Source organism: Solanum pennellii, chromosome 10, assembly GCF_001406875.1.
Source record: "Solanum pennellii chromosome 10, SPENNV200".
NCBI classification, from domain to species: domain Eukaryota; kingdom Viridiplantae; phylum Streptophyta; class Magnoliopsida; order Solanales; family Solanaceae; genus Solanum; species Solanum pennellii.
Window position 1 is genome coordinate 4028471 of NC_028646.1, and position 12707 is coordinate 4041177.

The 12707-nt window shown below is 34.9% G+C and overlaps 1 protein-coding gene across 1 annotated transcript; it reads right to left on the reverse strand.

The window, feature by feature from the left end:
- Positions 1-8838: 8838 nt before the first annotated feature.
- On the reverse strand, positions 8839-11542 carry LOC107001869 (jasmonic acid-amido synthetase JAR1-like). Its single transcript, XM_015199827.2, has 4 exons — positions 11159-11542; positions 10962-11063; positions 10058-10851; positions 8839-9468 (listed from the first exon to the last, which is right to left on the reverse strand). The coding sequence occupies exons 1-4, from the start codon at positions 11452-11454 to the stop codon at positions 8927-8929; spliced, it is 1734 nt and encodes a 577-aa protein (XP_015055313.1). The 5' UTR covers positions 11455-11542; the 3' UTR covers positions 8839-8926.
- Between the last annotated feature and the right edge of the window lie 1165 nt (positions 11543-12707).

The following is a 12707-nucleotide window of genomic DNA, read 5'->3' on the forward strand; positions in this document are numbered from 1 at the left end:
GTAGAAGATAAAATGGGTTTGGAATAAGTATTGGGCTGCTGAATAAAAGAGAAATGATGGTGGGCTGTGATGTAAGAGGAGGAGGAAAAACTGCTGAAATATTGAATAAATGGGCTTAAATTTAATGAATTTGGATTAAACAACCCAAATTTTGGTTCTCAAAGAGGTTAGAGAGTAAATTAGGAGAAGCTATATTTTAATTGATAACTCGACCATTAGAAGACAATCATGGCCAAACGAAATTAAATCGTAACCAAAATGAGATCAATTAGTAAACTCGGCCAAATTAAATAAGATGAATTGATATTAATTGACGAGCTTTTTAACTTCGACAAGATAAAATGAATATCCTAATTAGATTTTAAGACTCAAAACTACAAGATATTAATCGGACAAAATCAATAAGGTGTTAAGTGAAGACTAAACTTTTGAGACAAATTTTCGAATATTTTATAAAATAAATAGATTATGTAAAACATATAAATGTGTATATTATTCAAACATTAAAACAAAAGACTAAAGCTGCTAACAAATATTTTTAAAATTTTATAGAGTCGATTTTTTTAACTTTGTTGGAAACTTAAAAAGCTCGATAATTAATTTATCTCCAGGATGGTCTAAATTGTGTGTCAACAACACACTCTACCTATCCAAAGTGTTTTTTTAAGTTTTAGACTCATTTGATCCTCCAAAACCTTTCCCAAACATAGGGACGTCTACTAGTTAAATTTCGCTAGTTTTCGAACGTTAAGGCCTTTCTTTAATGCTATGGCTCCGGAACATCTCAAACAAGTTATTTACACTTATTTAGACCTAAAATAATTATTACTTGACATTTTAGGCTCTATTATAGGTCATGGAATTTAAGGGGTGTTACAATATCCCCTGTAGTAACATTCGTCCCCAAATGACACCTTAAACCTTCTATTGGAAAAAAGGAAAAAGACATAAGACTAGAAGCCAACCAACAAACAATAACATGATGAGTCACAACTCATTAGAGGAAATTTCAAGTCCTTTCAACATATAAACATAACATCAACAAATAGGAACTTAATCCACAACTTACCATAACACTAGCTCATCTATTCACATCACATAAGGAGGTACTACCTTCTCCATTTAAATTATGAGCTTAATATGACATTAAAAGTTAACATACTGATTTATCATCAACAAAACATCAAAATATGACCAAAACACTTCTCATGAAAGTAATATAGCCCACTACCTATTTCAGAGCAAGTTAATCATAAGAGTCATATATCACAAAAACTCAATTTAGGCATGAATTTCTACAAGAATATACACATACTAGATGACATGATAAGTTCAACATTTTGCATATAACTCATTTAAGAGGAAAGTTACTAATCTTAACTTCGGATAGGAGTAGGGATGAAAGAGATGAGGATAGCGGGTCTTCTTGTCAGTCTCGGGCTCCCACGTTGCACCCTGAACAAGGTGGTTCCTCCATAAAACTTTTACGGAGGCAACCTCCTTATTCCTCAATTTCTTAATTTGACGATCCAAGATCTCAATCGGGGCCTCTTCATAAGAAAGGTTCTCCTTTACCCCTAAGATTTCTAGAGGGAGAATGGAAATCAGATCACCAATACACTTTTAAGCATAGAAACATGGAATACCAAATGAATCATAGCCAAAACATTTGGAAACTTCAACTCATAGGCAGCACTCCCGATCCTCTTCAAAATTTCATACGGCCCCATATAACGGGGACTAGGTTTTTCCTTCTTTTCAAACCTCATCACCCCTTTCATGGGTGAAATTTTCAAATAGACCCAATCTCCTACTTCAAATTCAAGTTCCCTCTTTCTATTGTCGGCAAAAGAATTTTGCCAACTAAAATCCATTTTTAACCTATCCCTTATGAGTCAAACCTTCTCGGTGTCCTCATACACTAATTCAGGACCAAAGGAGAGCAAAATCACCCACTTCAAACAATACAATTGGGGACCAGCACCTTCTACCATAAAGTGCTTCAAAAGGTGCCATACCGATACTTGCATGGTAGCTATTGTTGTAGAAGAATTCAATTAAAGGTAGATGATCATACCAATTGCCCTTGAAATCAATCACACAAGACCTTAACATATCTTCAATAGTTCGGATGGTGCGCTCTGCTTGTCCATCCGTTTGAGGGTGGAAAGCGGTGCTAAGTTTTATTTGTGTACCAAGTCCACTTTGGAAAGATTTCCAAAAGTGACAACCATAACAATTACTAGTGCCAACTAGGCACTTATCATCATGTCTCTTGTCACATTTTGCACAAAGAGGCTTCTCAACATAAGATCTTCCACCTTTCCCCTCTTGGTGCTTGGGAGTAGGCACCTTCCTCTTGATGACCCTTGGATCAATAGAAGAGCCTTAATTGGAAAACCTCTTTTTGAACCTTGGTTTGTCTTGAACCTCAAATCTCGTCTTACAAGAATTCCCATCTTCGTTCTTACCTTCTTCAACTCCCTACCAACTTGCTTGAGATTTTGCTCCTCAATTTGTTTGGCATGAACCATGAGACGATAGGTGTCCATGCAAGGAATCAACAAAGCCAACCTACATTCATTAACCACAAGATCGGATATCCCCATGATAAATTTGTTCATCTTGACCCTAGAATCCACAACCATAGTAGGAACATGTTTTGATAGTGTAGTGAATTTAAGGCTATACTCCTTCACGCTCATACCCCCTTGACAAAGGTTGATCAATTCTTGCATTTTCCCTCCCTTATTTCCAAGGGAAAGAACCTATCAAGGAAAGTCATTTTGAAAGCTCCCCAAGTAATCCGACCTTCTATAACTGGCCTCTCATACTTCCATTGCTCATACCAAACTTGAACCACCTGCACTCGTGGCTGAGAGTTTGGAGGTTGCTCAAAACCTATTGCCCAAAAAATATTCTAAGGATAAGAAGAGAGAAGGGAAAATGTTTTTGTATTCCCTTTTGTTGGATGTCTTATAATGTTCACAAAGGTCATGCTTATATAGGATTTTCCAAAGAGGAGTTTCAAAGGGAAGAATTAATTTGTATAACTCATATTAAATGTTAATGGCATTAAAAGTCATTACATCACATTCGAGAGAAACTCTTCTTTGTTTTGGAACGGAAGAATTAATTTCTTTGTAACATAATTTACTTTCTATTCTTTGCATTACAGAAAAATTGAACAAATGTAGAATTAATATCACAATCCCCCACTAATGAAAAGATAAAGAGTAAGAACAAATTTTGGACAAAAGGAAGGAACATGTACTTAAGTGTCAATATATTTCGATTTGAATTGACACGTAGTGATATGAGGCAACAACTTATTATCCACAAAGTGAAGTACTCTTGAACTGAGCGGATATGAATTGAGACCCTCATAACACATACCATATCCTTAAATTTAAGCAACCTCCGCGATACAACGTGCCTTTATGGTCAGTACACACACCTTGGGTCTTACGAGTGCTTAGAAAGACCCAAGTCTTTCATAAAAGGAGACCACATCTTTACACTCAAGTAGGTGATTCCATCAAGTCTATCTCAAATAGACCACCTTACGGCTATAGAATCATTAAGAGCAAAATAAGTTCAACCTTATAAAATACTGCCTCATGCCATAGGGATAGAAAATGTTGTGTATATTGAGGCCTAACAGATCCACCACATTACCTCAATCAATGGGCTTTATCCCTATCCCCCTCGACATTTTAAGGATTATTTTCCTTGTCAAGCCCTTCTTCATAGGATCCGCCAAATTTCTTTTGGACCTTACATATTCCAAGGAAATAACACCTAAACAATTGTATAACTGCACCATGTCTGATGTGAATGTGTCTATTTTTTCCATTGTACGCACTATTTTTAGCGATTCCAATTGTTGCCTGTGAGTCACAATGAAGAGAAACTGGTGAATCTTGTTTTCTCCCACAAAGGCATATCCGCCAAAAGATTTCTTAGCCATTCAGCTTCTTGCCTGCCAACTCGAGGGCAATGAATTCTGATTCCATGGTAGAACGTGCTATACAAGTATGTTTGGAAGACTTCCACGAAATAGCACCTGCACCCAAATACATAGCCACTGGTGGAGCTAACTTCATCGTTATCAGTTACCCTGTTTGCATCACAAAAACCTTCTAAAACAGCAGAAAATTTGTTAAAATGCAAATACCAATTCATAGCACCTCTCAAATACATTAGCAACCGATAAAGAGCATTCCAGTGTTCACTACTAGGATTATGAGTATATCTACTCAATCTGCTAACAGCATAAGTTATATCAGGCCGAGTATAGTTCATGAGAAACAGTACACTCCCAATTATTTTAGCATATTCAATTTGACAAACACTAGATTCTTTATTTTTCTTCAAGTGTATGCTAGGGTCATAAGGAGTTCTCACTGGAACTACATCAAAACAATCAAACATTTTCAACATCTTTTCAATGTAATGAGACTGACACAAAGAGAAACCATTAGCAGTTCATTTGATTTTAACTCCCAAAATCACATCTGCTTCACCAAGATCTTTCATTTCAAATTTAAAAGAAAAAAGTTCTTAGTCTCATTAATAACACTCACATTAGGACCAAAGATTAACATGTCATCAATATATAAAAATATAATGACACAACCTGAACCTATGATCTTAGAATAAAAAAAGAATCAGATGAATTTATCCACTATGGTGATATTAAATTTCTCATACCATTACTTAGGTGCTTGTTTTAGTCAATACAATGACTTTATCAGTTTGTATAATTTATCCTCTTGTCTTGGAACCACAAAACCCTCGGGTTGAGTCATATAGATCTCTTCCTCTAAATCACCATTTAGAAATGCAGTTTTAACATCCATTTGATGTACCACTAAATCATGAATGGCGGCTAAAGCAATAAGAGTTCTAATGATCGCTATTTTAGTCACAGGAGAATAAGTATCAAAGTAATCAATGCCTTTCTTTTGGTTAAAACCCCTAATCACAAGTCTAGCCTTATATTTATTAATTGTACCATCAGGTCTCAATTTCTTCTTAAATATCCACTTGCTACTTATGGGTTTACAACTTTTAGGAAAATCATGCAAGTCCCAAGTGTGATTATAAACTACAGAGTCTAACTCACTTTTAATAGCCTCTTTCCAAAATACAACATCAATTGATTTCATTGCTTCATCATAAGTCTTAGGATCTTCTTCTATTAAATAGATAGACACTAATTCATCATTTAAAACATTAATATAGTAATTTTCAGTTAAGGAAGTAGTGATAAATTTATTACCAAAACTTGTCTCAATTCTACGTCTCTTACTCCTTTTAAGTTCTTATTCATGTTCATTAGAAATAACTCTAGAAAAAGGTACAACATGGGAATCAATAAACATAGATGTAGAATCATTATTACACATCACTCGGCACATTATTTTTTAAAGGGAACATATGCTCAAAAAATTCTGCATCTCTAGATTCACAAATAGAATAATCATTTAGAGACATAAATCTATATGCAGCACTATTTTGAGCATAACCTATAAAGATAGCATCAGAAGTCTTAGAACCAACATTTACTCATTTAAAATCAGGTAGACCAACCTTAGCCAAACACCCCCACACTTTCAAAAATTTCAAATTAGGAGCAAATCCTTTCCACAGCTCATATGAGGTCTTGTCTAACTTCTTATGCGGGACTCTATTAAGAATATAGCATGCAGACAAGACTGCTTCTCCCCACATATTGTCAGATAGACAGAGCTTAAAAGCATAGAGTTTATCTCTTTAAGGGTTCTATTTTTTCGTTCGGCTACACCATTTTGTTGGGGAGTATAGGTAGCACTAAACTCATGTATAATACCATTTTTCTCACAAACATCTTCTAGAGTTTTAGTACTATATTCACCACCCCTATCAGATCTAAATCTCTTGATTTTCTTGTCTAATTGATTTTCCACTTCTCTTTTGAATTTCAAAAACATGCTTTCATTTTCATCTTTAGACTTAAGAAGATATACCTTGGTGTATCTAGAAAAGTCATCAACAAAAGTAATGTAATACTTTTTTCCACCTTTGCTAACAGTTTTTGAATTCTGCTAAATCTGAATGTATTAGTTCAAGTAATTCAGTCTTTCTACTAATAACAGATTTGAAAGATTTCTTGGCATGCTTTGCTTCTACACACGCATGACATTTAGAAAAATCATCAGTTTTTATCATTAGAATTAATTCCATTTTCCTAAGTCTTTTAATAGAAACAATATTGGCATGACCTAGTCTACCATGCCACAAATTGATAGACTCAACAATATAAGCAAAATTTGAAATACTTCCATTATTGACAATCTCTTGAACAATGTTCAAAACAAATAATCCTCCACTAAGATATCCATTCCCAACAAGGTCTCCTCCACGAGAAATAATTATTTTATCATCTTCAAAAACAAGTTTAAGGACTACTTTGTTGAGAAGTGCTCCGAAAACTAAGTTCTACGGAGGGAAGGAACATACAAAACATTGTTAAAGAATAATGTTTTTCCTGAAGTTAATTTAAGTAAAACTTTTTGTTAAAGAATAATATTTTTCCTGAAGTTAATTTAAGTAAAACTTTTCCTTCACCAATTACTACAGCAGTAGTGGAGTTACCCATATATACACACTCTCCATCAGTGGACTCCTCAATGTCATGGAATAACTCTTTATTGGAACAAAAATGCCTTGAAGCGCCTGTGTCTAGTACCCAGTCAATCTTGTTAGCCACCAGATTCGCCTAAACGACTACAACAACAATCACTTCGTTACCCTCGCAAGATAAGCTTGGACATTACTTTGTCCTTCCTTCTTTGAGTCCTTCCCTTTTCTTTGATAGCACCTGGCAGCCCTGTGATCAACTTTTCCACAAACAAAACAAGAACCCTTAAATTTTTAATTTGACTTTTCGGCTTGTTGAATTGATTTTTCTTCTTCGTATGTTCCTTTTTTAAGACTTTCTTCTTTTGCCTTTGAAACTATCTTTCACAACAGTACCAGAAGATTCAACAAGATTAACTTTAGAAGAATTAAGAGAAAGTTCTTCCATCTTATCTTTGAGACGGTTCGCCTCTTCAGTCCTCATGTGACTAATATGTTCTCGGAGAGTTAAATTCTTTTTTCTTATGTTTTAATTGATTTCTATAATCACTCCAAGATGGTAGGAATTTTTCAAGCAGAACATTAGCCTGAAATATCTCATACATCTTCATGTCCTCGTTGAGAACATAAGCAGTCAAATTCTCATATTCGTGAACTTGTTCCATTATGGGCTTATTATCAGGCTTATTATCAACCATTTGAAATTAAATCCGTTGGCCGGCAACATATTTTTTCTTTCCTGCATCATCAGCACCATATTTCTTTTCCAAACTATCTCATATCTCTTTGGCAGATTTATAGTTTTAAAATAAATCAAATAAAGGGCCAGTCATATGATTTAGCAAATGTCCTCTAACAATTTTGTTATCCTTTTCAAACTTCTTTTTAACAACATCATCAACAGTTACAACATTACTAGAATCATAATAAGTGTTAGAACCATTCATAGAAGGTTCTTTAAATAAAACATAATCAACTTCTAATTGTTCAAAAGAAAATTAAAAGTTTTTGTGACCATCGTTTAAAATTATTTCCATCCAAAAGCTCAAGTTTTGACAAATCATTAAAAGTTTTGTTCAAAGAAATAGCCATTATCAGTATTGTATGTTAGGGAATCACTTTCAAATTGTTGGGAAAATTACTAAAATATTGATATTAGAATGAAATTATAAAATAGTAAATAACTTATCACAAACATTGTGTCATGGCAAGCCACTGCCTTGAAAGCAATTTTTGCTCGACTCCGGTGCAAATCGCTGCAGCCGATCGCTCCCCAAGGTTCCACAGTTACTCTCAAACACGTGCACTCGTGGCTGAGAGTTTGGAAGTTGCTCAAAACCTATTGCCCAAAAAATATTCTAAGGATAAGAAGAGAGGAGGGAAAATGTTTTTCTATTACCTTTTGTTGGGTGTCTTATAATGTTCACAAAGGTCATGCTTATATAGGATTTTCCAAAGAGGAGTTTCAAAGTGAAGAATTAATTTGTATAACTCATATTGAATGTTAATTGCATTAAAAGCCATTACATCACATTCGATAGAAACTCTTCTTTATTTTGGAACGGAAGAATTAATTTCTTTGTAACATAATGGACTTTCTATTCTTTGCATTATAGAAAAATTGAACAAATGTAGAATTAATATCGCAGAAATCATTCAGACTATTAACACCAAGTATTAATAAAGGTCTCTGCCACTTCTTGCTGCTGATTTTCCTCTTACCTCCATCCATTTATCGTCCTCCTTTTCTTTTGATCAGCTCCCCTTGTCTCTCTGCCTTAAGTTCACTGTTGGAATGTGCAATTATACCGGGGTCGTTTGGCACTCATTCAACTGTAACCCTATAGGATCAACAAGATTTGGCACTTCTGGTCATCCCGTTTAGGTTGCCACTCTTGAGCTTGTGGCTTATCCTTACGAACAATGGGTTTGGTGTGTACATTAGGTGTGTTGTGCATTTATGTCCAACCTGGAGACACTTAGGACAATATGCAGGTATCAATTCATAAATCACCTAAAACACTATTCCATTTGGATCCTCCACTCTAACTGAAAGTGGGAGTTTCTTTGTGATATCAAGCTCAATCAAAACTCTGGCTAAGGAGATTCAAGCTACCTTTGTTGTGCATTCATCAGCATACAAAGGCAATCCCAAACCACTACTAATTCTGCTCAATGATTGTATCCACCGTCAGTTCTCTCTATATATAGATATTAGTCCAAAAAAACATAGATATATATTACACTATTTAGATAAGAAATCCCAGCAGGACTACAAATTTGGAAAGATACATACATAAATTTAAAAGATAGCAGTACTGGAATAGCTCTTAACAATATTAGTAGACAGTATTTGGATCAATGAGCTATTTTTTGAACCAACACATCTAGGGGTTTTGAACTGGCTCACCGCACCTCCTAATCCAACGAAATGATCCAATATCTTATCAAAGGTTCCCCTCTTCACAATCCGCAGTTCAAGTGCTCCAATTGTATTCATTCTCCTGTTGTTCACGTAGCTTGAATCGAGGAACGATTTGTCCAGACAGTTGCAGCACTCTTGCAATATTTCATCAGTTGCTTCCCCACTCAGTTCCCAGAAGATGACATAGTGTCCTGGATCAGATGAGATGTTGGCATGGCTGGTAAAGTCCACCACTTCTAGTTTTTCGTCAACTAAGTGCTTGCCTGCAGCTTCCACAGCTAGTTGCAAATCTTTCTCGGTGTTCTTGTCTATGTTAATGCTCAGCACAAGGTTCCTTCGACAGACAAACTGGAGCTCTGGAGTGCTATTGTGGAATCCTTTTATCTTCACAACATCACCCAGTCTATAACGGTATAAACCTGCATATACAAATGCATAAGTCTCGTCAATTATATTGTCAATACATATAGCTAAACTCGTATATGACACAATAGATAGACCGATAGCTTGTTATTTTGAATAAATCTGTTATGTGGAACTTAGAAGGAAAAATGCAAAAGATTCCAGCATTCTATATAGAAGTACTTAACAACAAAAGGAAATGAATATCAAGCACATGCACGTATTGCTGAAAAAATGAGTACAACAGAACATGGACAAAAAACACCAGAATAAGGCATAAAAGCAAACGATAACTCTTTTCTATCTTAGCAGAATTTAGTATTTTATGCCAGGCAGGAATATTTAAGTGATTATGTTTCCTGCAATATTGCCATATAGTACGAAGACTAAGGACGATGATAAACTCCACAAGTCTAAGCTAAATTACATGGGAGTCACTAAAATTAGAGCAGAACTCGTTCACTGGGAAGAATCACTAAATAATAAGAATATGCTCAATTATCCTAGGTTTATCATGTTGTGCTCACTCCATAGCTCATATACGAAGAGAGACCTCAATTTGATGAGCATAGAATTTTCAAGAGAAGACGTGCAAGAAAATAGTACCTGCAAAATTGGTGAAGACAATTTCATACTCTTCACCAAGTTTAACTTCAGTCAGGCAGACTGGAGAATTTGCTTGCTCCATGCCAATGAGATTTTCCTCGAGTGGGAGGAATTCAAAATAGCCGGTATTTGGTAACACTGCATAAGTAACCATCTCAGGGGGAAATTTTGGGTTAACATTTACTCCAACCCATCCTTCAGAAGAACCATAATCTGCACTCACTAGAGGTAATTCCCCTGCATAGTGTCTCAGTTTCTTCAAGTAAGGCTCCATGGAACCTGTCATGATACCATAAATGTACTTTGTATTCGGGAAGAGTTTAGGAATCAAGCCATACCAATTGCTTAAACTTGAGCATTTGATATAAATTGTATCAGCCAGTTCTGGATCAGGCTTCAGCAATTTCGACATGGCCAATCTTATGGACGGGACAGTGACTCGGCTCGATAAGACTCCCTCCCTTATGTCAACAACAAGTTCTTCCCATACTTGTTCGAAAGTACGAAAAGCTTGGACAATGCTATGTGCAAATGCAGACGAAACAACTTGAACTTCATTGCGGAAAATGAGACCAGACAGGAGGTGACAGTATAAAGATTGTTGAAAATCAGGACCAAATATTACTTCATCAGGACTACAAATTGGGGTAGACATTGCCTTCATTGTCTTCTTGTATTGTGCATTTCTATACACATGGGTAGTGGCTGTTCCAGTTGCAAAACCACCTTTAGTTTTAAATTGCTTGCTGCTGTAAATAATGTGCAAAACCTTCCCATTCCCTATTGGAAATTCTCTGAAAGAAAAAAACATAGGCTATATGATGTATTTATGAAGAAAAAAAACATCATGAACCAACAAGAAAATTACATGATATATAAGACAGAGAACAAAATGACAAATTACTTGTTCCTAAAGGCAAAAGAAGTCTTGAATGTCTGCATGGTGGACTTCATCAATTCATCATTGAATGGTACAAACTTTGGCTTCCCTTGAGTAGTACCAGAACTGCAAATCAACCCATTAAATTTCCTCTTTAATCATACAACAATATACCGCTCACAAGTGGGGTCTGAAAAAAGAAGAGAAACTTTTTTGCTTACCTCAAGGAGATGGCTTGAATGGGCTTTCCAGTAAGAATAGGTGAAAGATCACCGTCAGCAATTCTTTGAATGTAAGGATCCAAATCACTGTGACTGACAATGGGGACACAAGCCTTGAAAGTCTCAACATCTGTTCTTCCATTCAGACCCCATTGCTTCAAATACTCTGTTCCCCCATTTTGTTCCAGAATTTTCCCAAGTGTCTCTTCTTGAATCCTCCCAGCATCTTTTGTCATCACCTCAAAATCCTCAATCACTTGTTCTGCATCAAATTTCTTCTCAATATTTTCCATCATCTTAGACTTCTACTTTAAGCAATAACAGTCAAGTAAAAGCAATCAATAATCCTCAATTTGAAAGATGAGGTTGAGGGGTTAAGAAGAATTTAAGCAATTCCATAGTTATTGCTGACTTCAATGCAACTTACCTCATAAAGGACAATTACAAAAATAATAGAATTGCTAAGTGACATGAAACTTTTTTAGCACGGATATGGCATGACACTGCTAAATGACAAAAGTAGCCTTTTGGTTGTTTGCTCCAAAACCACTAATTTCAATGCAACTTATTACTAACTTCAATGCAAATAAAAACAACTGACAGAAATAAAGAAAACAAGTTTTGTTACTGATAATCATACTCATTATCTTCGTCTTATTCTTAAGATACAGCGATGAATCTAGAAATTGAAAGTACCGAGATAATTGTTATTTTTAATGTAGACGTTTTTCTTCAACTAATATAGACACGTCAATTATTTAAAAAGTTTGAGACATAACTCTATGAAAATAAAAGGGAAAAAAATTGGGTTGTAACCGCTAAAATTTAAAAAAAATTGCATTTGGAAGTTAGTGTTGGATTTTAAAAGTTTGAACACGAAATGAAGCATTGTGAATCTCCTGGAGGGGTATGAATTTGTAGACAGGTTGTGACCTTTTATTAAAAGTTGTGTCTTTTCTAAAGGGTTGTGACCGTTTGAAAGGTTGTGTTTTTCCAAAGAGTTGCAACCTTTACCTTTGTTGGTTATAAATAGAGAGGTTTTCTCTCATTTTTCTATATTGAATTATTTTCTTCTTTTGCATACATTTCTTACAAAACAAAATCGATCGATCGTGTCTGTGTGTAATTTGTTGATATCATTTTGAGTTCGTTGAAATTATTGAAGTTTGAGGTACCACTACTTCTTTAATGGTTAATCCATTTTATCTTGGGAGGATGTAATCTGCAACCTTGAGTACTTGAGGGAATTAAATTTCTCAAGGAAACACAGTGGGTTCTGTGGACTCATATAGTTTTTTGTGTTTTTCTTTTCAACTTTTATTATTTCTAGTTTGCTAATCGGTATATAGGAGGCAAAAAATTTAAGAAATTTAATATTGATGGTATTTTATGTGGCAAGACTTACTTCTATTTTCAGTGTTCTTTTTATTGGGAAAAATAAGATGAAAAAGAGAATTATTTTATCATATGATAAAAGAGATTTGGAATGAATTAATACTACTTTAATATGTTCGAGTATATTGTCTCTAGTATGTTTTCCTTAATTAGA

Excerpts from the sequence above, each read along its gene's own strand:
- LOC107001869 (XM_015199827.2), bottom strand. The coding sequence starts at position 11,454 with ATGATGGAAAATATTGAGAAGAAATTTGATGCAGAACAAGTGATTGAG. Across the intron at positions 11,064-11,158 it reads ATTCAAGCCATCTCCTTGAG|TTCTGGTACTACTCAAGGGA; the intron begins GTAAGCAAAAAA and ends GTTGATTTGCAG. Across the intron at positions 9,469-10,057 it reads TGTCTTCACCAATTTTGCAG|GTTTATACCGTTATAGACTG; the intron begins GTACTATTTTCT and ends TTGTATATGCAG.